Below are 27,481 nucleotides of genomic sequence, written 5' to 3' on the forward strand. Positions count from 1 at the left end.
TTTTTATTATATAAGCATTCCATACGTATGAATATTATGTAAATATCATAAATATGTTCAATAGCCTGAATAGGATTGACAATACTGAACTAAATAGAAAAAGAAAATAGTGCAACAACACACACTGAATTACTTCACGCATCCGATATGAAATTCAGGCGTCAGTGTACGGAAAAATAGTGAGGTTTCCTGTACCAGTGTAACCTAACGGGGAACAGAAACGAGTATGTAATAATTAGCATGTTATTTGGGTTGATTTTGTCATAAAACCTGTCCTTTTAAAATACCAATTTAAATAAAGTTCCCCAGAACGCCCAGAATGCACCAGAAGGATCCATTATTTTCAAAATTTTCTGCAGGTGCATGCCCCCGGACCCCCGCCGCCATCCCCCCCACCACCCCGATTGTGCACCCCCAACCCAAAATCCTGGATCCGTCCTTGGTTCCTATACTATTGTCATTCCAGTAAGTATTTAAAAAAAAACGTATTGACTACCCGCCGTGATTTTACCATTTATCTAGTCCATTAGCGTGACGATACTACTTCCTGTTCAACACAATGTATATAGCAAACAAATAATATTTGAATGCTTGAAATATTAAGAATAAGAGAAAAACGTCTGTTCAACACAATGTATATAGCAAACAAATAATATTTGAATGCCTGAAATATTAAGAATAAGAGAAAAACGTCTGTTTCATCATAATCGGCAAAGTCTTAATCATTTTACAAAAAGCATTCAGATAGAAAGCTGTGGCTTTATATGGTGACTATATCAGACACTAAGTGTCAATGCCCCTACCCCAATACACACCCCCTACTCCGCCCCTTTCATTTTTAAACTAATAAGTATTGTACAATTTAATTGACCTGTCATAACTTTTTCCCTGCTTTTATTATATTCTGTTCACGCCTATATAAGATTAACATGAAAGCCAGAAACATGTTTTGACAGGTCAACCAAATAGTCATTAGCGGACTAAATTTAATAACTTGTACCAGGACAATCAGAACTCTGAAGATAATTTTAACCAATCATACACACAGAAAATATTAAGTGCAGTGCAATACTCAAATCTAAAGCGAAAGTAGTGTCATTTATTCTTCAAGGTGTTTTGCTTAACATACGCTTTTATATTTTCTTATGGACACTTTGTCGAAAAGTTAATGAAAACTTACATTCTTTTATATATTTAGAGTGTAACACACGGGATGGATCAAAGTGTGCGTAAGTACTATTTTGCCACATATTCAAGCAAGATTTCTTAAACATAGTCATTATGCCTTAAAGCAGCATGCCTCCAAATTTGGCTAAAAAAATCTTTCTTTCAAATTGAAGTTTGGTCATATTATGAACATTAGAATATGACGTTTTGTTTCTAAAATATTTTAAAAGTTCCAAATCAAGAAAAAAAAGATGACCGCGTCTGGAATCGAACCCCGGACCGCCGCGGCAATAAAGACATTTTCCCTTCGTCGTAACCAATAGCGCTATAGCTGAAGTAGTGATTAATGACTTCAAAATATAGATATTTATAATCGAGACAGTTTACTTGGAGTAAAAGCGTAACAAACGCTTTTCGATTTTCATCGTAAAAGTAATAAAAACAGCAAATTCTCATGTGTTTCCGTAACATAAAGTTTGTCAGTAACCTTCTTAAGAAATATAGCATTTATTTCAAGATATCTAAAAACATTTATATTTTTGTTGTTGTTGTCGAACGATCTGGAGGCATGCCGCTTTCATTCTAAACATACAATTAAACTCAGTGTTATTACATACATGACAGCGCCATTCTGGATTTTTCTAAACGTTGACATTATTTATCTTAAATAATTGAATAGTAGACCTAACAGGAATGTCTAATACTTCGTATAAATCAATACATTTACCCCATACCTGGATATAGAAAAGCGTGTATTTAGCTTAAGAAGCGCATTTTCAGCATATATAGGCTTTACAGTAAATTTGCCATTTTAAACAAGAATTACTAATCTTATGTTCTTGAATGACATATAAACAATCAAAAACACCAATAAAAGTAGGGGTCTGACAGGTCAACACTATTGTATATCTTCCAAACTGACAGCTAAAATGTGGGTTTGAAGACATGAATAATAAGGGTTGTTTACATTTCTATAAATGCACAAACAATCTCCCCCGATTACCTGTTTAGTACAATTGTTCCTATACTATAGTCATTCCAGTAAGTATTTTTTTTTAAAACACGTATTGACTACCCGCCGTGATTTTACCATTTATCTAGTCCATTAGCGTAACGATACTACTTCCTGTTCAACACAATGTATATAGCCAACAAATAATAGTTGAATGCTTGAAATATTAAGAATAAGAGAAAAACGTCTGTTTCATCATAATCGGCAAAGTCTTAATCATTTTACAAGAAACATTCAGATAGAAAGCTGTGGCTTTTTGGCGACTATATCAGACACATAGGGTCAATACCCCTCTCCCAATACACACCCCCTACTCCGCCCCTTTCATTTTTAAACTAATAATATATGACGATCACAAAACGGGTTTTGTTGCAGTTTACATGTAGGAAGCATTTTCAGATGGGGTTGGGGTGTGTGGGGGTTTCACACATTTCAACAAGAGGACCATGATGGTCCTGAATCGCTCACCTCTTCACACATGACCCAGTTTTGAGTATGATGTTGTTTTTTCTATTATCTGACATAGTGATCTAGTTTTTGAGCTCATGTGACTCAGTTTTGAACTTGACCTAGATATTATCAAGATAAAAATTCTGACCAATTTTCATCAAGATCCATTGAAAAATATGGTCTCTAAGAGAGGTCACAAGGTTTTTCTATTATTTGACCTATTGACCTAGTTTTCGAAGGTACGTGACCCTGTTTTGAACTTTACCTAGATATCATCAAGGTGAACATTCTCAATAATTTTCATGAAGATCTCATGAAAAATATGACCTCTAGAGAGGTCACAAGGTTTTTCTATTTTTATACCTACTGGCCTAGTTTTTGACCGCACGTGACCCAGTTTCGAAACCGATCTAGATATCATCAAGGTGAACATTCAGATCAATTTTCATGAAGATCCATTGAAAAATATGGCCACTAGAGAGGTCAAAAGATTTTTATAATTTTAGACCTACTGACCTAGTTTTTGACCGCAGTTGACCCAGTTTCAAACTTGACCTAGATATCATCAAGATGAACATTCAGACCAACTTTCATACAGATCCCATGAAAAGTATAGCCTCTAGAGAGGTCACAAGGTTTTTGCATTATTTGACCATCTGACCTAGTTTCTTATGGCACGTGACCCAGTTTCAAACTTGACCTAGATACAATCAAGGTAAACATTCTGACCATTTTTTATGGAGATCAATTCAATAGTATGGCCTCTAGAGAGGTCACAATGTTTTTATATTTTCAGACCTACTGACCTAGTTTTTGACCGCACATGACCCTGTTTCGAACTTGACCTAGATATCATCAAGATGAACATTCAGACCAATTTTCATACAGATCCCATGAAAAATATGGCCTTTAGAGAGGTCACAATGTTTTTCTATTATTTGACCTACTGACCTAGTTTTTTATAACATGTGACCCACTTTCAAACTTGACCTAGATATCATTAAGATGAACATTCAGACCAACTTTCATACAGATCCCATGAAAAATATGGCCTCTAGAGAGGTCACAAGGTTTTTCTATTATTTTACCTACTGACCTAGTTTTTGACGGCACGTGATCCATTTTCAAACTTTACCTAGATATCATCAAGGTAAACATTCTGACCAATTTTCATGAAGATCTCATGGAATATATGGCCTCTAGAGAGGTCACAAGGTTTTTCTATTTTTAGACCTACTGACCTAGTTTTTGACCGCACGTGACCCAGTTTCAAACTTACCTAGATATCATCAAGGTGAACATTCAGATCAATTTTCATGAAGATCTATTGAAAAATATGGCCTCTAGAGAGGTCAAAAGATTTTTATAATTTTAGACCTACTGACCTAGTTTTTGACCGCAGTTGACCCAGTTTCAAACTTGACCTAGATATCATCAATATAAACATTCAGATCAATTTTCATGAAGATCCATTGAAAAATATGGCCTCTAGAGAGGTCAAAAGATTTTTATAATTTTAGACCTACTGACCTAGTTTTTGACCGCAGTTGACCCAGTTTCAAACTTGACCTAGATATCATCAAGATGAACATTAAGACTAACTTCCATACAGATCCCATGAAAAGTATGGCCTCTACAGAGGTCACAAGGTTTTTGCATTATTTGACCTACTGACCTAGTTTTTTACGGCACGTGACCCAGTTTCAAACTTTTCCTAGATATCATCAAGGTAAACATTCTGACATATTTTTATGGAGTTCAATTCACAAGTATGGCCTCTAGAGAGGTCACAAGGTTTTTCTATTTTCAGATCTACTGACCTAGTTTTTGACCGCACATGACCCTGTTTCGAACTTGACCTAGATATCATCAAGGAGAACATTCAGACCAATTTTCATATAGATCCCATGAAAAATATGGCCTTTAGAGAGGTCACAAGGTTTTTTCTATTATTTGACATACTGACCTAGTTTTTGAGGACACGTGACCCAGTTTCAAACTTGACCTAGATATCATTAGGATGAACATTCAGACCAACTTTCATATAGATCCCATGAAAAATATGGCCTCTAGAGAGGTCACAAAGTTTTTCTATTATTTTACCTACTGACCTAGTTTTTGAAGGCACGTGATCCATTTTCAAACTTGACCTAGATATCATCAAGGTAAACATTCTGACCAATTTTCATGAAGATCTCTTGAAATATGTGGCCTCTAGAGAGGTCACAAGGTTTTTCTATTTTTAGACCTACTTACCTAGTTTTTGACCGCACGTGACCAAGTTTCAAACTTGACCTAGATATGATCAAGATGAATATTCAAACTAACTTTCATACAGATCCCATGAAAAATACGGCCTTTAGAGAGGTCACAAGGTTTTTCTATTATTAGACTTACTGACCTAGTTTTTGATGGCACGTGACCCAGTTTCAAACTAGACCTAGATATCATCAAGATTAACGTTCTGACCAACTTTTATGAAGATCTTTTGAAATATATGGCCTCTAGAGAGGTCACAAGGTTTTTCTATTTTTAGACCTACTGACCTAGTTTTTGAGGCACGTGACCCAGTTTCGATCTTGACTTAGATATCATCAAAGTGAACATTCTGACCAATTTTCATGAAGATCTTATGAAATATGTGGCCCTTAGAGAGGTCACAAGGTTTTTCTATTTTTAGGCCTACTGACCTAGTTTTTGAAGGCACGTGACCCAGTTTCGAACTTGACCTAGATATCATCAAGATAAACATTCTGACCAACTGTCATAAAGATCCCATGAAAAATGTGACCTCTAGAGTGGTCACAAGCAAAAGTTTACGGACGGACGGACGCACGCACGCACGGACGGACGACGGACACCGCGCGATCACAAAAGCTCACCTTGTCACTTTGTGACAGGTGAGCTAAAAATCGGCCGACCTTTTAGTTTAAGATGGGCTAAGCACTACTGTGCTAAGCTGCATACTTAGCACGACTTAGCCCATCTAAAACAATTACAAAACTGCAGGTCACATCTAAAATTGACTCACTTTCAAAAAAGTTGCTTAGATAATTACCATAATCGGTCAAGGTATTGCCCCCCCCCCCCCCCCCCCCCCCCCCCCCCCCACCTCCTCTCCAGTATGTTTTTTTTAAATGCACTTTTTCACCATCAATGCTTTTTAAGTAAGGCAGATGATATGGTAAAAAGGGTATTTTTTAAACATGCTGAAATTGTAACAAAACTAGTCAGTATGTATTATGCTTAAAATATTGACTGACAGTTTGTAGGGGCATAGGAGGGTGGGTGTGGGACCTAACCCTATGTGTCTGTGGACTTTATATATATATATATATGAAGAATTTCAAATTCTATATTAAAAGCACAAAGTTCACTTAAGCCATATATGACCTACCAAAGAGCTATAAAAATAAATGTATTTTATAGTTCTTTGGACCTACACAATTTGGATTTTTTTTCAAATGAGTTATAATTGAAAAGAAAGATAGATTTATATTGTTTGCTTCTAGAGCGTTCTTTTTCTATAGTGAATCTAGCTTTAAAAAAAGATCGGTTTGTTCAAAAACATGTCATTTTATATTGCTGAAATCACATAATTTTGAGAAAATTGGCGTTTTTGCTATATTTAGGTCACATAGGAATGTTTTTAGTAATGAGCACATTCAAGGACCACAAAATATTTTTGAGCATAGGTCCAGCTTCTTTTATCGCCATTTCTTGGTTTTGGTCGAGAGCTATTCCGATATTGAAAATTTTTGGATTTGTTTTAAAATTTAAATTAAAAAATGAAGAAAGTTAAAGATTATTTTATTCATAGAGTATCTTGCATTTTACTTTTATAATTATTTCAAATAATTTCACGATTCTTGAACTGTTTCGTGTAATAAAATGTATTATATTTTATATTAGTTAAAGATTATATCTTCACTATTCTGTCTTTCTATCAACCCGTAGTTTTGCGCTATTTAGATTTACAAAAGGCATAATATTGGAGACTTTTTTCAAAGACATGAAAATAGTCCTCAAACGGGTTTTTTCAACACAACTGATCATAGACCCAATAAGTACCCTTGATATATTCTATAATACTCTAAATTACGTTTTTGCAATTCATGCGCCTCACAAGACTAAACGTATAAAAAGACAAATTCAACCCCCGTGATACAATGAGGACATTAAAGAAGCTAGGATATTAAGGGACTTATATAAATCTTCTAATGACTTTACAAATTATAAGCTCTGGCGTAACAAGGTAAATTCACTTTCTCACTCTGCTAAATTGATTTTTTTATAACAACGCTATTTCAATTGGAACAAACTCAAACATTTTATGGAAGCAAATAAAAGATATTCCAATGAATGATAAAGACAAACTAGTAACATTATTTCGAAAGATAGCATCACATTAAATGATCAACAAGAGATAGTAAATGCTTTGAATGATCATTTCATAAACATTGCAAATATTGTTTCTAAAGTACCTATAAACCATTAGTTTTTTAAGCCACTGGAAACTATGTCAAAAAACAAATTAAAAGATTCTCAATTTAATATTGATTATATTACGCCATTTTAAGTGAAAAAGATAATTGATTCTCTTAACAGTAACAAAGCTCCCGGATCAGATGGTATTGGCCCCAAGATTATCAAACATTGCCCCGACAATGTAACTGTTGCAATAGCTAACATCACGAATAGCAGCATTCAGTATGTGTTTTTTCCAGACAAACTTAAAGAACTGGAGTATTTCCAATTCTTAAATTTGGTTCTAATAGGTAGGAAATGAGCAATTACAGACCAATATCCGTATTATTAACCATTTCCAAGTAAGATGAAAGACATATTGCTACTCAGCTGCATAATTTCTTCAATGGAACTGACATACTACACACCATCCAGTCTGGTTTCAGAAAAATGCATTCTTGCCAAACGGCCCTTACTATATAATAATAAATAATAAATGGGCTAAGGACATTGACTCAGGAAAAATAGTCGATAGTGTATTCCTAGATTTCCGTAAGGCTTTTGACCTAGTGGATCATAACATTCTCCTATTCAAAATGAAACTGTATCATTTTAGTGAACTTTTATTGTGCTGGTTTCAGTCGTATCTGAAGAATCGAACCCAGTATGTCCAAATAAATGATGTCAAATCTTCTTTATAGTATATAAAAACTGGCGTTTCAAAGGGATCTAATTTTAAGGTGTTTATATTGATAAAAATTTAAGTTGGCATCAACATGTAAAAAAGGTGCGTGAAAAAATGCACTCTAAACTGTATCAATTTTACAGAATATCTACAGAATATTTAAATATCTAATTGGTGATATGAAGTATATGCTCTTTAACTCGTACATTTACCTATTCTTGACTGTGCATCAACTATATGGGGAAACTGCTCTAAAAGAAATATAAAAAATCTTTAAAATTCAAAAGAGGGCAGCTCGACTTATAGTGAAAGTACCCTTCCAGACATCACCCAGTACTCTCTTGTGTGAACTTAAATGGTTAACATTCTCAAACAGGATTAAATAAACTATTAGTGTTTTGGTTTGTAAAGCGTTAAATAAGCTTGCATCTTCTTATATTTGTGACAAAATAAAAATTTGTGACAAAACATACTATAGAATTCGTTCTAAATCGAAATTTGATCTACAGCACCTTCGAACAAAAATAAATTTACTTAAACGTTCGTTTTCTTTTATGGCTGTTGAAATTTGGAAATATATTCCTTATTCAATTTAAAATGCTAGCACAGTAAATGCATTTAAATATCTACTTAGAAACTGCCTTTAATTGATACAGTCAGTGTAGAGTTTCAATGTTATGTGACTGTTAACATGTTTTTTTTTCTTTACAAGTCTGTTCTATGTGACATTTTCATTTGTACGAGTAAATTGTTTTCTGATTGTTATAGGGCCTCATTGAAAGTAATATTTGTATGTTATGTATGGAACTTAATGAGTCTTACCCTCCTTAAATAAAAACAATATTATTATTATTATTATTATTATTATTATTGATCTTTTGGTTTGGGTATTTTGTAGCCTTGAAATCGCAAAATATAGCATTAAACCATGTTTGTATGTAAAACCAAGTATTTCTAATCCAGAAATGTATTTGATTAGCATTGACTGGACAAAATTCAGTATTTTAAAGGCAAATACATTTATGTCTTACTCGTTTAGTTGTCCTTTTTTACTTTGTATATATATTTAACAAAATCTAGATATTTTGTGTCATTGATGTCACAAAAATATGTTATGAATCGTTCACTCGAATCTTTTACAAAAAGTCTCCTAACTAAGTTTGCCATGACACCATAAGTAAAATGAAAAATGGAACAATATTTTTTTTTTCACATCATTTTATTTTTTTCCACAGTTATAATATACAGGCAAGCTTTCTAGCTCTTTGTCAATGGAACGAATTTCCATGGAATAGTGTATGTTCTATATCTGTATTACGATTTACATGACTGTATCGTAATATTTTATTCTTGCATAAGTAGAAAATGTTTAGCAAAATTGTTTACTTTAGAAAGGTTGCCATTTAGAATGAAACCCTACACCTATGCAAAATATGGCGCTTTTATTCTATATTATAATTTCTATGACTTCTTATAAGTAACATTTATACTTTTCATCTGGAATTGATTTTAGATAGCTAGATGATCACTGCTACCACACAGGAATATCAGGTCAGGAGCAGTTTAATTCAATTCCAGCGCTATAGGTTCACATTAAATACCAGGACAAAATGGCAACTGCAGAAGGCGAGCATGGTTCTGATTTTGAAGAGACGATGTTCTGCGAACCTTGCAATAAGGAAGGTATCACTGCTGAAGCAGATGGGTTTTGTTCCAGTTGCTCTGATTACTTATGTAGTACATGTCTGAGGTATCACAAAAGATTAGCAAAAGATCACACACTGTTTGATAAATCTAGCATGCCACAGGACTTCTGTTTAGAACGATGTGTATTCCATCCAAATGACCTGGTAAAATTCTACTGTACGAAATGCGACGACACTGCATGTTCTCAATGCATACCAATTAAACACCAGACTGAATACTGCGAATTTAAGCATATCCCTTCATATATGCATTCGCAAGATGTATACAGTGAAATGAACGAAGTTAAGAAATCGCTGAAAACCGTCGAGGAAGAAGCAAGTCGCACTGAAGAAGAGAGTGGTCAAAAATTGAAAAAAGCAAACCTTGACAAGAGTGATATCTCGAAGTCAATCAGCCTCCAGAAAAAATACATTAAGGACAAAATTGAAGAGCAGCGTGTTTATATTATTAAAGCACTAGACGATGAAAGGGCCGAATTTATCAGGAAGCTTGATGAGAGGCAAGGCCGAAGAAAGGAGCAATTATTTAAACAACAGGAACTTATAAACAGTAAGATAGAAGATGAAGAGAGACATTTGGATGACCAATTAATGTTATATCCAAAGAAAATGCAAAACACTGCACTAAACAGTGCAAAAATAAAATCGAAATTAGAGTCCCTTACCAAAGATTTAGTAAGTAAAGAGAGACAAGGACGGAAAGCTGAACTTTTCTTGGCAACTAGAAGAGCTAAGCACAACATGAAAACGCTCAAAAGAGACATAGATGATGTGCGAGAAGAGAACGTAGCAAGATGCTTTAGCTTTAGACCCAGCAATGAGGACATCAGTATAGATGCACCGGAAAATGTCTCGCTTGGATGTCTTAGTGAGAATAATCAGCAGACAGGTAATTGTTTCATTATTGAACATTTTGGTTCATACAATTTGGCAGATCTATTTAAAAGTAATTCAATACACACGCGTCCATTTTATTTTTGGCTACGCACTGGACACCAAAACTAAGTAATAGGAGAAAAAATGGTATTTTTAAAACGAGAGATTTGTGTATTTTTGAACTTTTATACAGGACATGGTAAGATATATGTCGGCTCGCATGCCGTCTGCTGTGCAGACTCGTAGCCAAAAATTGGGCTCCTCTGATTCAACATGACCGTTCAATTTTATTCCGTATTCGTATATTATAACGTCAATGTCCTATATTTTTCAAGTTTGACCAGCAGGTCGTGGGTCAAAGATAACTTTTTCATTTTGAGTTATGTGGCTCATAGAACTCAGGTGAACGAGACAAGTCTATGTAAAACTTGAGACCCCCTGGGTGGGGGCTCTTTTCACCTCAGGGGCCAAACTTCACAGCAAAGATCATTGGGTGACCCCCTTTCAGAATTGCCCAATGAATTGAAATCCATGCCGAACTCTGGTTGCTCCGTCAACCGAAAGGAAAAGCTTTGAAAATCTTCTTGTTTAAAACCAAAGTAACTAGGGCTTTGATATTTGTTATGTAACAAGAGCTAGTTGGCCTTTACCAACATTGTTCAAATTATTCCCCTAGGGTCAAATATTGCCCGGCCTGGGAGTCACATGGTTTACATAGACTTATATAGGGAAAACTTTGAAAATCTTCTTGTCCAAAACCACAGGTCCTAGGACTTTTATACTTGTTATGTAACATTATCTATTGGTCCTCTACCAAGATTGTTCAAATTATCCCCCTAGGATCAAATACGGAATAGCGGGTTATTATCACGGTGCCAAATGTTCGCGTTTTTTGAAGTTTTGAAATTACGGTGTCTTAATTTTGCGGAAACTACTTCGACCGCAAACTATAAACCTTAATTGTAAACAACTGAAAGGGAAATCACTCTTCTTAGACATACAAATAACAATAAACACGCGAATAAGCTGTCGTTATCGTCTGAATAGATGATAATTCAACACTTTGGCGATATTTAGTCCTGTAATGCATTGAAATAAAATCTCACCATTGTTTTACTAATACTTTATCATGCATCGTAACAAATGGTAAGTAGCTTCTTATGACGTACACATACAAACCCCTATGTTTATATTTAATTGATCAATTATAATGAAAATGAATAGAAATAAAATTATCTCACAGCGTCTGCTAAGTCTGTATTTGTTCAATTTTAGTGATTTTGATGATTGTGCTGTTACCTTATTTATTTTGGTTGCTCCACACACAATTTGTATGTTTTTAACACTGATATTGAAAATCCTTTATGCTAGGATAAAAACTTCTTTTTTTCTTTTTTTCCTATGACTGCTATAATCATAAATTGACAATACTATGAATAGGAAGTTGTTTGTATACTTCGGTGATTGTATTAAGCGAAGTATATTAGCAAAATATGCAATTATAAAAAATATCAAAAATCGATTTGTAGAATATAACAGCTATATAACAATACAATGTTTTTCACATCTTCATTTCTCATGTGCACAATATCTATTTTAATAGGGTACAAGCAAGCACCGATAAAGGGAGTATGTGGTGAATAACAATAATTGATTACATGTATGATATTTGTGTTTCTGTTGTTGTGCTCCATCTATCATACCGATTTTCTTTTTAATAAAATCAACTGTTCATTATATGTCAGAATATTTTTGTTTTTCATGCGAAGTAACAATGTAAGAATGAGTAAAGTTTGTAATTGAGTGGTCTTCCTTGGTAAAACGTGTATATTCACGGTACTAAAAAATCGCGGTGTTTAGATTTTGCGTTGTCAATGTTGACCGCGAATATAGCGAAAATTAAACCTCCACGAATATAACCCACTAAACAGTATGGCGCCGCACAGGGGGTCACATGGTTTACATAGACTTATATAGGGAAAATTTTGAAGATCTTCTTGTCCGAAATATCAGAGCCTAGGGCTTTGGTATTTTGTATGTAGCATCATCTAGTGGTCCTCTACCAAGATTGTTCAAATTATCCCCCTAGACCCCGCCCTGGGGGGTGGGGGGTGGTCACATGGTTTATACAGACTTATATATGGAAAAACTTTGAAAATCTTCTTGTCCAAAACCACAGGGCCTATGGCTTTGGTATTTTGTATGTAGCGTCATCTAGTGGTCCTCTAACAAGATTGTTCAAATTATTACCCTGAGATGAAAAGAGGTCCTGCCCCGGGGGTCCCTAGTTTTGCATAGACTGATATAGGAAAAAAATTAAGAATCTTCTTGTCTGAAACTGCAAGACCTAGGCTTTTGATATTGGTTTGTTGCATTGCCTGGTGGTTCTCTACCAAAAGTATTCAAAATATGCCCCTGAGTTGAAAAGAGGCCCCACCCAGGGGGTCCAAAGTTTTACGTAGACATATATATGAAATATTTAAAAATCCTTTTGCCTCAAACTTCATGGCCTAGGCTTTTTCTTTTTGGTATATTGCATTTCCTAGTGGTCTACAACCAAAACTGTTCAAATTGTGCCCCTGGGATGAAAGAGGCCCTACACTGGGGGTCCAAAGTTTTACAAAGACTTATATTGGGAAAACCTTTATAAATCTTTCTGTTTGATAGTTCCTGAAAGTTCAAGGCCCAGGCCCCTGATATTTTGTATGTATCAGTGCCTACTTGATCTCTAACAAGATTGTTCGAATTATGTCCCTGGGGCGAAAAGAGGGGTCACTTATTATATGAGTTATATAGGAAAAAATACTGCAAAAATTATCACATCATATTTCAGAGACTGTTTAATTATTATTACCTAATGACCCTAAGTGATTAGATGTCACCCGACTGTGACCGTGATCTACTGACCTATTTTTCTTGTTGTTTTGTTTTAAGATACAGCTTTGAAATTTGAATGACATGTACAGTTTTGCACTACGATCTTAAAACTGACTTTCAGTGACCATCAATATGATTTACTGGCCTTTTTTCTTGTTTTTGAAGATACAGCCTTGAAATTTGGATGACATGTACAGATTAGCACACCGATATTAAAACTGACTTTCAGTGATCACGAATGTGACCTATTGATCTGCTTTCTTGATTTTTTGTAAGATACAGCCTTGAAATTTGGATGACATTTACAGTATGCACACCGATCTTAAAACTGACTTTCAGTAACCATAAGTATTAGTTTGCGTTTTGAAACATTGCCCGTTTAAGCGGTCACTAGAGCTAAAATAGAAGGGGTCACTAGTGCTAAAACTAGAGAAAATTTTGAATGACATCTTTTCATGAATCACTTCATGATTATTCATCATGATTGGTCTGTAGTATTACTGTAAGGTCAAATGTATTCAAATAGGGGCGTTTGGAACCCTTCAGGGACCACTAAAACTAGAAATAGAAATACTTATAAACGACTTCTTCTAAACCATCTAATGGAACTTCGTCAAACTTGGTCTGTAGCACCGTTATAAAGTCCTCTCTCATTTTTTTCGAATGAGGGAGCTCCCTTTTAGGGTCCACTACAGCTGAAAATAGAAATACCTTTAATCGACTTCTTCTCATGAACCACTCGATAGAACTCCATCAAACTTTGTCGTTCTCATCTTTTTAAGTTCTTCTCCCAAGCTTTTTTTTTAAATGTGAGCATTAGGTTCGTATAAGTGCCACTACAGCTAATTTAAAAAGAACGACTTCTAACGACTTCTTCCCATGAAACGATGGATTGATCTTCATCAATCTTGTCCTGTGGCATTATTATACGGTCCTCTCCCGAAATTTGTTTAAATGGAGCCCTGAGCCTGTCTCCTTTTATGGGCCATTAGACTAGAAATAGAAATATTTTAAATAATTTAAATAATCATGAGCCACTTAATATATCTTCATCAAACTTAGTCTGTACCATCAATGTAAGGTCCCCTCTCATTCTTGTTCAGATTGGGGCGCTTAGCTCCTTTGAGGGGATACTAGGGCTACAAATACAAATATCTTTAAACAACTTCTTCTCATGGACCGCTCGATAGATCTTTATCAAACTAAATCTGTATCATCATTGTAAGTTCCTCTCCAAACTTTTTTCAAATGGTGCGACATCTTCTCATAAACCGTTTGATGAATCTTCAATGAATTTGATCTGTGCGATCATGATAAGGTCCTCTTCCAAATGTCTTTAAATGGGGAAACTTGGCCCCTTGTATGGGCAACTTTTAAAAGCTAAAAGTAGATTTAGTCTTTAAAAACTTCTCCTCATGAACCACTAGATAGATTTTTATCAAACTTGATCTGTATCATCATTATAAGGTCTTCTACCATGTTTTATCAAATTGGGGAGCTTGAACCCATTAAGAGGCCACTAGGGCTAAAAACAGAAACTCCTCTAAAGGATTAAGAACTTCTCATGAACCACCTTATAAAGCTTTATCAGACTTGGTCTGCAGCATCATTGTAAGGTCCTGTCCTGTAAGGGGGCGCTTGGTCCCTTTTTGGGGACGCTAGAGCTAAAATAGAAATACCTTTAAACAATACATTCGCATGAAATACTTGATGAATCTGCATTAAGCTTGGTCTCTAGCATCATTGTAAGGTCCGCTCCCGAATTTGTTTAAATAGGGGCACTTTTCCTTTTTAGACTGCTAGAGCTGAAAATAGGAATGCCTTGAAACGACTTCTTCTTGTGAACGGCTTGAGGAGTTTTCAACTTGTTCAGATGGAGGCACCTGGTCCCCTTTCGGTTGCCACTAGCGATAAAAATTTTAAACGACTTGGTCTCTTGCATCATTTTAAGGTCATCTCCCAATTTATTTTAAATTGGGGCGCTTAGACTCTTTCGGGCTGCAAGAGCTTAGAATAGCAATGCTTTTTTTTTTTAAATAATTTCTTCTCAAGAGCCGCTAGATGGATCTTCATCAAGCTTGGTCTATAGTAACATCAAAAGGTCCTCTCCCGAATGGGGTCATACTGGGGCACTTCCCACTTTGAGGGACCACTAGACCTAAAATAGAAATACCTTTAAACGACTTTTTCTCATGGGCCGCTTTGTGGGTCTTCATCAAACCTGATCAGTAGTAAATTATCGGATCCTCGTCTTCTTTTGTTCAAAGGGGTACGCTTGCACGCTTTTAGCAACCTCTAGAGCTAAAATTAGAGTACTTTAAAACATATTCTTCTCATGATAGATCTATCAAACTTTGTCTGTATCATCATTGTAAAAGCCCGCCTGCCTAGCTCAACAGGAGAGTGCAGATCTACGGCTCTCGGGGCCGTGAGTTTAAGCCCTAGGCGACGCCTATGTTCTCCGTAATGATTTGATAAAAGACATTGAACCTGAAATCATTCGTCCTCCACCTCTGATTCATGTGGTGAGTTGGCAGTTACTTGCGGAGAACAGGTTTGTACTGGTTAAACCAGAAACAAACAGAATCATCATTGTAAAACAGAAAAAGTGGAAAATCAACTCAACTCAGCTCCCTCAACACGACAAAAATGCAAATGTTGCAGACTCTGTTTGAGCCTGTTCATGCACGGCAGTGGAAAAGTATGCTATCGTCTACACCCTCTAGTCCCGGGTTGAGCAGAACTCAAAATTTACTCATGCTACAAGTACTAAACACAATTTAGAGACATCCGCAGATGTGTTCATATGGCGGTACACATGGAACCTTCAATGATGCACTAGTGTTGTATGCTAATGTAAGTTCCTCTCAAAAGTTTTTTTTCCTTCCAAATGGGGCGTTTGGTCCCTATTAGGGGCCATAGAGCTAAAAAATAAATGCCTTTGAACGACTTCTTCTCATGGACCTTTTGATGGATCTTCATTTATCTTCATTTTGATCTGTAGCATCAGTATAAGGTCCTCTTCAAAATGTCTTGAATTTGGGTAGTTTTGTCCCTTGTAGGGGCCACTAAAGCTACAAGTAACATCTTCTTCTCATGAACCATTTGAAAGATCTTCATCAAACTTGGTCTGTAGTATCAGACCCTCTGTCAAATTTATTCAAATTCCCTTTAGAGCTAAAAAAAAAAAGAAATACCTTCAATTGACTTCATCTTATGAACCACTTGATAGATCTTCACCAAACTAAGTCTGTGCCATAATTATAAGGTCCACTCTCAAATTTATCAAATGAGTGTGCTCCCTTTTAGAGGCCACTAAAGGCTAAAAAATAGATTTACCTTTAAACGACATCTCACGAACCACTCGATATATCTTCATTAAACTTTTTATCATTCTCTCTCGTTTTTATTTTCAAATGGGGCGTTTGGTCAGTAGTAGGTGTCATTAGAGCTAAAAATGGAAATACCGTTTAAAGATTTCTTCTCAAAAACCGCTTAATGGATCTTCATTAAAAGGTATCGTTATAAGGTCATCTCCTTTTTTCAAATGGGTCCCCTTTCAGATTCCTTCAACTGTAGGTTTTCCTGCAGAATTCTGGTTGAAATGGCAACTAAAGTGGAAAATTTTAGAAATTTTCTCCTAAGAATCCACTAGCCCGATTTGAAATAATTTCACAGAACTATTCCTTGGTTGACCCTCTGCCACGTCCTTTCATATCGTATTGTTTTCATTTAAAACACGTCCTCCAGGGCGGGGCTGATTTCGCTTATAATTTATATGGCTAAATGAAAGCATTGAAAACCGTGACTCGAATTCAAAATAATTTCAAACAAATGATCATTTACTGAATTCCCCTGAATCAACCCTCAAATCGTATTGTTTCGTTTAAAACATGGCCTCTAGCGGGGCTAGTTTCCCTATATGGCTTTATGGAAAAGTGGGAAAATATTCTTCCCTCTAACCGCTAGCCCGAATTCATTTTTTATAACAATGTTCCTTAGGTGACCCCTTGCAAGATTTCTTCAAGCTATATTGATTTGTTAAAAATGAAACACGGCTGCCTAGGTGCGGGGCCAGTTTTCTCTATACGCTATATCTAAAACTTTAGAAATCTTTTCCTCTGATATTGCTGACTTTTCACACAAATGTTTCTTGGGTAAACCTCTATCCCATTCCTTCAAGCTCGCCCATATTACTGACCACCCCCATGCCACCCAACCGCAACTTATGCTTATGCTTCCCTGTGTCCATCCGTCTCGCAATTCTTGTCCGGAATATTTCTCAGCAACTACTGGCTGGAATTGAGCGAAACTTCATAGGAAGCTTCTAACCTAAGAGGAGATGAGCGTAATATCTTCGTCTTCCGGTCTAATTATTTTCACTGAGTTATAGCACCATTTCTTGTTCGGAGTATTCCTCAGCAACTACTTGCTGGAATTCAGCGAAACTTCGCTTTCATGAGAAGATGCGCATAATTATTATCTTCTTGTTCGTTTGACTTGTCACTGAGGTATGACTGAAAATGTTTTTCTGACATCAAACATGACCACCACTTTTCTTTTGATTTTTATTTACTGACATCTTTCTTCAAATTTTTTTTTAATTAATCAATTTTATATAGAATAGAGAAGACAAACTATTAAGTTTGTCCATGTCCTTGTCCAAGTAAAGTGTAACAATATTTAAAGTAAAGAAATAATCCATATCGATACCTACGTCATCGTAGTACCGGACGTCACGCATGCATTCAGTCATAATAATCCTTCATAAATTGTCACCAAATTTCCATACTGTAACAATGCAGTCGATGAATTCCGCTTTTGTGCTTTTAATATGCAATAATCATACCTCGAGGAGCATCTATCGGCTGTACAAATATTTGTTTTTACTTTCAGTTTCTTGATATTTTCTCATAATATTACGTTTTACCCATATTACTTCCTCTCTCTAACATTACCAACTCTCCCCCCCGCCCCCGCCCCCCCCCCCCACTCCCCCACCCCGAAAAAACATTTTTTCTTGATATTGCCTCATGGTATATGGTGTATCATTTCCCACACCTCATTACCCACTCGTATTTAGTGGAAACTTTAAAAATGTTCTAGTCGGAAAACACTGACCCTATTTCTAAATAATTCCCCAGATATTTTAATTCCTTCCGTGAACCTCTACCAAAACTGTTCAAGCAAGCATTGAAACTCAGGTGAGCGATATAGGGCCATCATGGCCCTCTTGTCTCGTATATCATAACAGCTTTGAAACTTTGTATATTTTAACCATCAGTTATATGTGAGTAAGAAGACCAAGAACCATAACTCTTTTCTTGCTTGTTGCCAAATGCAGTTACAGACGAGCTGTGGCACCAGGAGACGACGATCTTGCTGGAAAAAAAAAACATTATTTAAATTGTTGTTTATTTTATACTGAGACCTTAACGTCTTACAGAATCTAGTTATTATCATTTATTTCATTGCCCCTAAAATCAGTATGTCAGTCATGAATATGGTAAAGAAATAAGATAAAAAAAGTTTGTTTGTTTTTGCACAGATAATGGAGATGCAACTAAAGATCAGCAAGGTGCATCTAATTCTCCTAAGTCTACAGAGGTTGTCATAGCAACGGGGATAGTTTGCGCTGAAATATCGTCTGAGGTGTGTAAATGTTAACAGTTAGTGTATTTATTAATATTCTTATAAATCATAACTTGTTTCATCAAGTTCTATCGCTATTTATTGCAGTTTACACATGAACATGACCGTGTCAATGTTCTACGCGATCATGTGCAGGTTGTAAACACGGCCGTGCCAGCATATAGAAAATTATAATTTACGACTTTGTGGTACATTTCAAGGTGGAAAAAGTATACATTTTGTGTTAGTATCATCCTTTGCTCGTGTAGATCAGTAGTTTTGAGTCGAACATTACCAAAATGTGGCGCGACAGCATGTGGTACAATAACATAGGGGTCAAAATTGAAATCCACCATGTTATTCCCCTTGTCTCTTTAAATATGTTTTATGTGTTGTTTTTTTTACATATAAGTTTTTGAATTTCATTTAAAAAAAAAACAACACATTTAAAACTATCATAGCACGTGACGTATCCCTGTGGTGACAGTTAATGACCTTGCGTATAATCTGGTTACTACATTTTTATTTAGAACTAGAAATATATCAATTTCTTGTTATTTCCTGTTTTCGGTAATTGTTATATCAGAAATTTGACATAGGGTTTGAATATTTGATTAACTTAGCAGAAATTAATTATTCATACTCTCCATATTAATACTAAATTTCTTACACAGAAATAGTGAAAATCACAGTCTTGGCAGAGACACACACTGGCCATAGCTTTCGCAGAAGCGGTGGTTCCAACGCCGCGGCGGTGGAGGATTCGTCGCCGAAGCGGTGGAGAAATATGGCCGACTGACTTCATTTACGCTGTCATCGGTACTTTTTCTAATGAGTTTTTCACGTTTGACTGAAAACAACCAGTGAGACAGGAGCCCACATGTGTACTCTTCTAGCCACAAACACTTGTTCAGTGCAATTCTTTATCATTAATGTAAACACTTCTGTACAGTTTGACGAGGGACTGCCGTTTTTGTAGAATTTCCATCAAAAATGGTAAAATCTTGTACAAAACGACCCCTGAGCACGTTTGCCTCAAAACGTAAGTATGACACTGTCAAGCAAAATCTATTTTCCATAATCGCTGAATTGTCATTGCAGGCATACAAAATAATCGACCAAAAATGATTCCAACGCAGTGTGCGGTGGGTACAATTGCAATGCATTATGGTGTATCTTGTTTCTTTAATGTTCGTAAAGGACTTTTAACTTAACTACTCAGCACTTTTCCTGGGATTTTGATTGGGGTAGGTCCATGAAATCACTTTGACATTAGACAGCAACAGAAACTGAAAGTTTAGAATAAATATAATATTGATTTGAACATCTGTAAATGCAAAATATCAAGTGGCAATATTGATTGTTTGATTAAATGCTGACCACATGCGACTTCTGCATCGTATGCTATACCAACTTAACTAATGTACGATACAATGACTAATACGTAGCTTATCATTAAAAATACCATTGAGTAAAGTGTCAGGGAAAAAGTTTAGATTCTTACGTAGTGACAAGATGTGATTATGTGATCGCCCTCCGTCCGTCGTCTGTACGTCCGTCGTCCGTCCACAATTTCTTGTGAACACGACAGAGACCACATTTTGCAATAGATTTTAATCCCTGAAAGAGCCATAATGTTTACCATATGAACACGATAGAAGTGACATTTTTTTTCGACTTTATCTACACTTACACACAAATTAAGTCACAATAATATCTCGGTTCCTTTTGAAAACCAGATAGATTCCATCATATGTTCAAGAGATACTATCCCTGAAAGGGGCAAATTTTCTATTCTGGCTCTTTCAGCCATATGAGGTTTCATTGATACAAACTTGCATGGAATGTCTATCTTAATAATCTTAAGGTCAATTGAGTTCGAAACTGGGTCATGTGTGGTCAAAAATTAGGTCACCAGGTCAAATCAAAGGTAAAGCTTGATAACATCCTAGAGGCCACATGCATGGCCTTATCTTCAGTATTGTTTATCTTGATGATTCCAAGGCTAAGTTTAACACTGAACGATAAACGGAGAAACAGAGTACAAACAAAGTAGCAACTGACAAGCAGACAACAGTGATACAACAAACAAAAGACCAAAAAAATCATTCTCCTCTGAAAACTGTCACAACGCCAATCAAACATAAGAGACCTTTAACTCCTTGTTCTAGTGCCAAGAGGACGACAAAGAAACAACTCAATTCAGTTATTCTTATTATAACAACTGAAGAGAAATTACAGCTAGGAACATGATGATAAATATGTTAAAAATGATGAAAAATACTATAAAAATAAATGGTTGCAGCAGAGCATTGGTCTACGGATCGCGGGGTCGCTAGTTCGATCCTCGGGCGGGGCGTATGTTCTCCGTGCCTATTTGATAAACGACATTGTGTCTGAAATCATTAGTCCTCCACCTCTGATAATTCATGTGGGGAAGTTGGCAGTTACTTGCGGAGAACAGGTTTGTACTGGTACAGAACCCAGGAACACTGGTTAGGTTAACTGCCCGCCGTTACATGACTGAAATACTGTTGAAAAACGGCGTTAAACCCAAAACAAACAAACAAACAGCATGTATAGGGTGTTGGAGAATACTCCCCCGCCCCCACCCCAATGCGTCACCGACTTCATTATTTTGTGGCCAAAACAAATAAGGGCCAGCGGTAACCCTGTCGATTCGTACATTAGATAAGCTGGTCTGTTATATGATGTAAAAGTCGCATGTGGTCAGCATTTAATCAATCAATCGATATTGTCAGTTGATATTTTGTATATGATAAGGGAAAAGGAAGACGAAGAAAACCTTCATGCATTCGTATGAATAATCATAACTGAGGTGTATTTGGTACGAAAGAACATGGCGTTATTATTTGGCAGTAGATTATTTATAATTATAGTTCAAAATAAAGCTTTTAGTGTATGTAATCAGCAGAACTGAAACATTCAGTTTCTATAGCTGTCTAATGTCAAAGTGTTTTCATGGACCTATCCCAATCATAATCTCGATAAAATGCTGTTTACTTAAGTTAAAAGTCCATAACGTTGCAATTGTACCCACGGCACACTGCGTTGGAATCATTTTTGGTCGATTATTTTATATGCCTGAAATGAAAATTCACCGATTACGAAGAAATAGTTGCTGCTTGACAGTGCTGTACTTACGATTTGGTGCAAACATGCTCAGGGGTCGCTTTGTACAAGATTTTACCATTTTTGATGGGAATTCTACAAAAACGGCAGTCCCACGTCAAACTGTACAGAAGTGTTTACATTAATGAGAAAGAATTGCACTGAACAAGTGTTTTGTGGCTGGATGAGTACACATGTGGGCTCCTGTTTCACTGGTTGCTTTCAGTCAAACGTGAAAAACTCATTAGAAAAAGTACCGATGACAGCGTAAATGTAGTCAGTCGGCCATATTTCTCCACCGCTTCTGTGACGAATCCTCCACCGCCGCGGCGTTGGAACCACCGCTTCTGCGAAAGCTATGGTCAGTGTGAGACAGTACTTGACATAAATTTTATTTTCTGCGGGGTAACTTCCATTAATCTGGAGAATGATAAGCAAGTCTGGTCTAGTAATTATGTCTCGCACATGTGGTGGTGGAGACATATTGATTTAGTGCTGTCCGTCTGTCTGTCTGTCTGTCTGTCCGTCACAAAATTTGTCTACGCAACTCCTCTGAAACCACCAGGCGGATTTACATCAAACTTCACAAAAATTATCATTGCCAAGCTTAGTTTTTCATATCATCGGCATGTTCCGGTTCGGTGATTGTCGGTGGAGTTATAGCCCTTGATTCGTCAAATCGTTAGTCCGAATAATAGGACGTTTTAGGACAGCGTGGTAACTTTTGACTGTCACTGTCCCGTCATGTCCAATATTCTGCATATTTCTGTTAGGAAATCCCCAATAGAAATCCATTGGGAACATTTTGTGGTACATGTACAAAGTATTTGCAATTATTACATCTCAGATAATGAATTTATGTTGACATTAAAGATAAACTTACCTTTCTGACATTCATAATTTTTCTGATGAGTACTGACACCGGTGTCAGGGTAGCTATTTCCTCACACCTGTCACTTCATATTTTCGAAGATTTCAGTCTCTTATTTCAAATTATGAGTTATATTCAACTCATTTGAAGTTCCTACATGAATATTAATGTCTTATTTATGAGAACAAGTAATTCTGACCAGTATATTATGACTTTTTTTGGATTTTTAAACCCTGCTGATATAATTTTCATATATGATAATTACTTTGATTCACAGGGATCCGTCACGTGCTATGATCGAGGAGGATTTTTTTATGTTAGAGGGAATTTTTTTTTGTTTTAAATGTTTTTAGATGAAATTCAAGAACTTATATGTAAAAAAAGTACCCATAAAAACATAAATATAGACAAGGGAGGTAACATGGTCAATTTCAATCTTGTCTTCTACGTTCTTTTACACGGTCATGTCCAGGGGTAAAATGCAATAAATAGCGGTAGAGCGTGGTGAAGCAAGTTATGATTTTTAAGAATGATAATAAATACACTAACTGCAAACATTTACACACCTCGGAAAGCTCTATCGGTAAAAAAAATCGTTTATTTTGTCTTTCTCTCTCTATTTTCCTGCATTTCTCGACATGTTGATATCACGTGACAATCGTCAAACAGTTCATGAAACCTGTGGTCTGATTGGATGACTGATATAAAAAATGATCATGTGACCTTTCTTGTGTCATGGCTGGAAAAGAAAATGATACAAGGCAGTCTGAAAGACAGCTAAATCCCCCGCCAATGCTATGGATAGTGAAAGGGTAAACCTTTGACCTTTAGCTGTGACCTTGTCCTTGAACTGACATGGCTGACTCATGAATTCTGCACAACGTCTTGATGAGGTGATCATTTGACCCAAGTTTCATGAAAATCAAGGGGTTTAGGAGATACAGAGCTCAAACCTTTGACCTTCAGTTGTGACCTTTACCTTGAGTTGACATGGCTGACTCATGAGTTCTTGATGCGGTGATCATCTGACCCAAGTTTGATAAAAATCCTTCAAGGGGATTAAAAGATACAGAGTGGACACAAAATGGAAGGCTCAGACCTTTCACCCTAAGTTGTGACCTTGACCTTGAGCCGGCATGGCTGACTCACAAGTTCTGCACATCGTTTTGATGAGGTGATCATTTGACCAAAGTTTTATAAAATTCCTTCAAGGGGTTAAGGCGATATAGAGCAGACACGAAATGAAAGGCTAAAACCTTTGACCTTGTGTTTTGACCTTGACCTTGAGCTGGCATGGCTGATTCATGAGTTCTGCATATCGCCTTGATGAGGTGATCATTTGACCCAAGTTTCATATGAATCCTTCAAGGGAATTAGGAGATACAGAGCAGACACAAAATGGAAGGCTCAAACCTTTGACCTTCAGTTGTGACCTTGGCTTTGAGCCAGCATGGCTGACTCATAAGTTCAGCACATTGCCTTCATGAGGTGATCATTTGACCCAAGTTTGATGAAAATCCTTCAAGGGGTTTAGGAGATATAGAGCAGACACAAAATGGAAGGCTCAAATCTTTCACCCTATGTTGTGACCTTGACCTTGAGCCGGCATGGCTGACTCATGGGTTCTGCACATCGTCTTGATGAGGTGATCATTTGACCCAAGTTTTATAAAATTCCTTCAAGGGGTTTAGGAGATATAGAGCGGACACAAAATGGAAGGCTCAAACCTTTGACCTTGAGTTGTGACCTTGACCTTGAGCTGACAAGGCTGACTCATAGGTTCAGCACATCGTTTTGATGAGGTGATCATTTGACCCAAGTTTCATAAAAATCCTTCAAGCGGTTTAGGAGATATGGAGCGGACACGAAAGTGTTACGGACAGACGGACGGACGGACAGAAGGACGGACAGACGGTGACCATTCCTATAACCCCCACCACTTGTGGCGGGGGATTAAAAAATACACGAATTCTTCACCGATAGAGCTTTTCGAGGTGTGTAAATGTTTGCAGTTAGTGTATTATTATCATTTCCATTCAGTCAAAGTGTTTTATTTTTTGAAAGTGTCTGTGTGGTATGGCTTGCTGGTGGCACCCGATTTTTCACGTCAGCTGTTCGTTTTTCTGTCATTATTTCACGATTATTTTGGCGATTTCATTTTTGTTTTGCGCTTGCACATTAAGTTGTCAGTTCTAATGTAATGATGCATGTTTCGTCGGGCCCATAAGGGTGTTTCTCTTAATGATCTGTCTTCTGCAAAGGCATCTACTAGATGCGTTTTTAAGGTTTGCTATATATATAAAGTAACAAGAACTTTTTGTGTTTTACATTACATGCCTTCAGTAGCCTTTGCGTGTGATAAGGATTCACCGGGTGGGGAAGTCTTTTATTTACATTGTCCGAACATCGTGGAGGGTAAAAGTGAGGTAAGGTGCGCACCATAAACCAGTTTAAGCTCGCCATTGGTGTTTTTGCCAGCGTTATTGGAACGTAGCATTCCCTGTTGGACATTTATTCTTGTTGTTTTTTTAAACTGTTGTGTATATAATAACAAGTTTGTTGTGTAAATCTGACTTTTTTTATTTGACAGAAAAAAGCTACGTGTATGCGAAAGGTGAGGTCTACAAAGCAAAAATCACAGTCTGAGGGTAAGAATCCGGAACATATCCAAAAGGATTCGGATGCTCCGGAGAAAGGTCAATCACCATGGTCTGAACAGTCCGAAAGTAATGTGGGGACTCTAGCTGACCGCCAGTCACCAAGATCTGGACGTTCAATAGGAAGTTTGGAGACTCCTCCTCCTGCATGGTCTGAACGTTCAGTACGTGGTTGGGGAACTCCAATAGACCGCCAGTCACCACGGTCTGGACGTTCAGTACGTGGTAGGGGAACTCCAGTAGACCGCCAGTCACCACGGTCTGGACGTTCAGTACGTGGTTGGGGAACTCCAGTAGACCGCCAGTCACCACGGTCTGAACGTTCAGTACGTGGCTGGGAGACTCCAATAGACCGCCAGTCACAACGGTCTGGACGTTCAGTACGTGGTTGGGGAACTCCAGAAGACCGCCAGTCACCACGGTCTGGACGTTCAGTACGTGGTTATGGAACTCCAGCAGACCGCCAGTCACCACGGTCTGAACGTTCAGTACGTGGTTATGGGACTCCAGTAGACCGTCAGTCACCATGGTCTGATCTTTCAGATCGCCCGTTTTCCTGGTCAGACCTTTTTAAAGGCAAATGTGAGGCTCAAGTGGATTGCCAGTCATACAGATCTGAAAGTTCAGAAGATAGTTGGGGGGCTCAGGAGGATTGCCAGTCACCCTTCTCTGAACTTTCAATAGGTACTTGGCGTCATGAGAATGATCAGTCACACTGGTCTGAATATTCAAAAGGTAATTGGGAGGTACAAGAGGATCGCCAGTCACCCTTCTCTGAATTTTCAGTAGGTACTTGGAGTGATGAGAATGGTCAGTCACACGGGTTTTAACATTCAAAAGAGAATCGTCAGCCACACTGGTCTGAATGTTCAAAACGTTGTGTGAACGCTCAAGAGGATCACCAGTTACCTAGGTCTGAATGTTTAATTTGTTTTCAAATGGTTCCGCTTGACCCCTTGTATAAGTCGCAAGTGCCAAAAACAAAACAAACAAAAGATGATAGGTGGAGCATTCTACCTAGCTTAAGCGAAGCTAAAATATTATTCATAAACATTAAAGGACTCCGTATCTTGAAATAACACACTGATTCCAAGTACGTTAAGGTTGCAGTTGTGTTAGTAGACATAGAACGCAGGCAAGCAAAATACACATGTAAAAGAAGTTTCAGTTAATTATATAAAATTATTTCCCGTGACTAAAGATAGGTTACGCCCACATTGTCAAGAGCTCTTGTCCGATTGATTTTAACGTAGGTGCGCCTTCTCTCCTGGCCTTTCGAAACATTTTTTTTTAATTTAGTTTAGTCAACCATTGATGAATGTAAGAACAGATGAAAAACGCGCCTCATTACTTTCAAACCAATGATTGCTTGGTTGGTCGGATAGGGAAGGTAATTTTCCCACTTTATTCGGTGCATAATTTTATTAAATTGTATTATTTTCGATTGCAAGGAACACAGGATCTTGTAAACATGCCTGCCTGTGTTGGACAAGATTTTGCCAACCGGAGGGACAGCAGGGAACGAGGAATGCAGCGGAAGGGAGGTTTCCTATCCACGCTGCCCCTCCGGTTGGAAAAACCAGACAGCCTGCCTATACCAGGTTAAATTACAATTGCAAAACTTGCAAAAATACTCACATTGTAGTTTATGATGTCATAATGTAAGCATGTAGCTTGTCTTTATCTGTACTTTAAAAAATAATTTTCTGTAAAAAATGAATCAACCAAACTGAATAAATGTATTTTCTTGACAAATGAACGCGCTATTTGTTTGTTGTTGTTTTTTTATACAAAAGGGATTTTTTGTGAACAAAAAACCCCAACCTTTTACGCAGAAACGATGTTCGCATTCCTTCAAACAATATTCTTGTAACAAAATGGACATTATAGGAACGAAAATGAAGATGTGAATAAGATCAGTATTTTAAAGATAAAGCAACAAAAATATCA

At 36.8% G+C, this 27,481-nt stretch overlaps 1 protein-coding gene across 1 annotated transcript; it reads left to right on the plus strand.

Annotated features, from left to right (window-relative positions):
* Positions 1 to 1,077: 1,077 nt before the first annotated feature.
* Positions 1,078 to 27,277, plus strand: LOC123539011 (nuclear speckle splicing regulatory protein 1-like). Its single transcript, XM_053530431.1, has 4 exons — positions 1,078 to 1,229; positions 9,295 to 10,376; positions 18,789 to 18,892; positions 25,465 to 27,277. The coding sequence occupies exons 2-4, from the start codon at positions 9,392 to 9,394 to the stop codon at positions 26,359 to 26,361; spliced, it is 1,986 nt and encodes a 661-aa protein (XP_053386406.1). The 5' UTR covers positions 1,078 to 1,229; positions 9,295 to 9,391; the 3' UTR covers positions 26,362 to 27,277.
* The last annotated feature ends 204 nt before the right edge of the window (positions 27,278 to 27,481 follow it).

This window comes from Mercenaria mercenaria, chromosome 18 (genome assembly GCF_021730395.1).
Source record: "Mercenaria mercenaria strain notata chromosome 18, MADL_Memer_1, whole genome shotgun sequence".
In the NCBI taxonomy this organism is placed as follows: domain Eukaryota; kingdom Metazoa; phylum Mollusca; class Bivalvia; order Venerida; family Veneridae; genus Mercenaria; species Mercenaria mercenaria.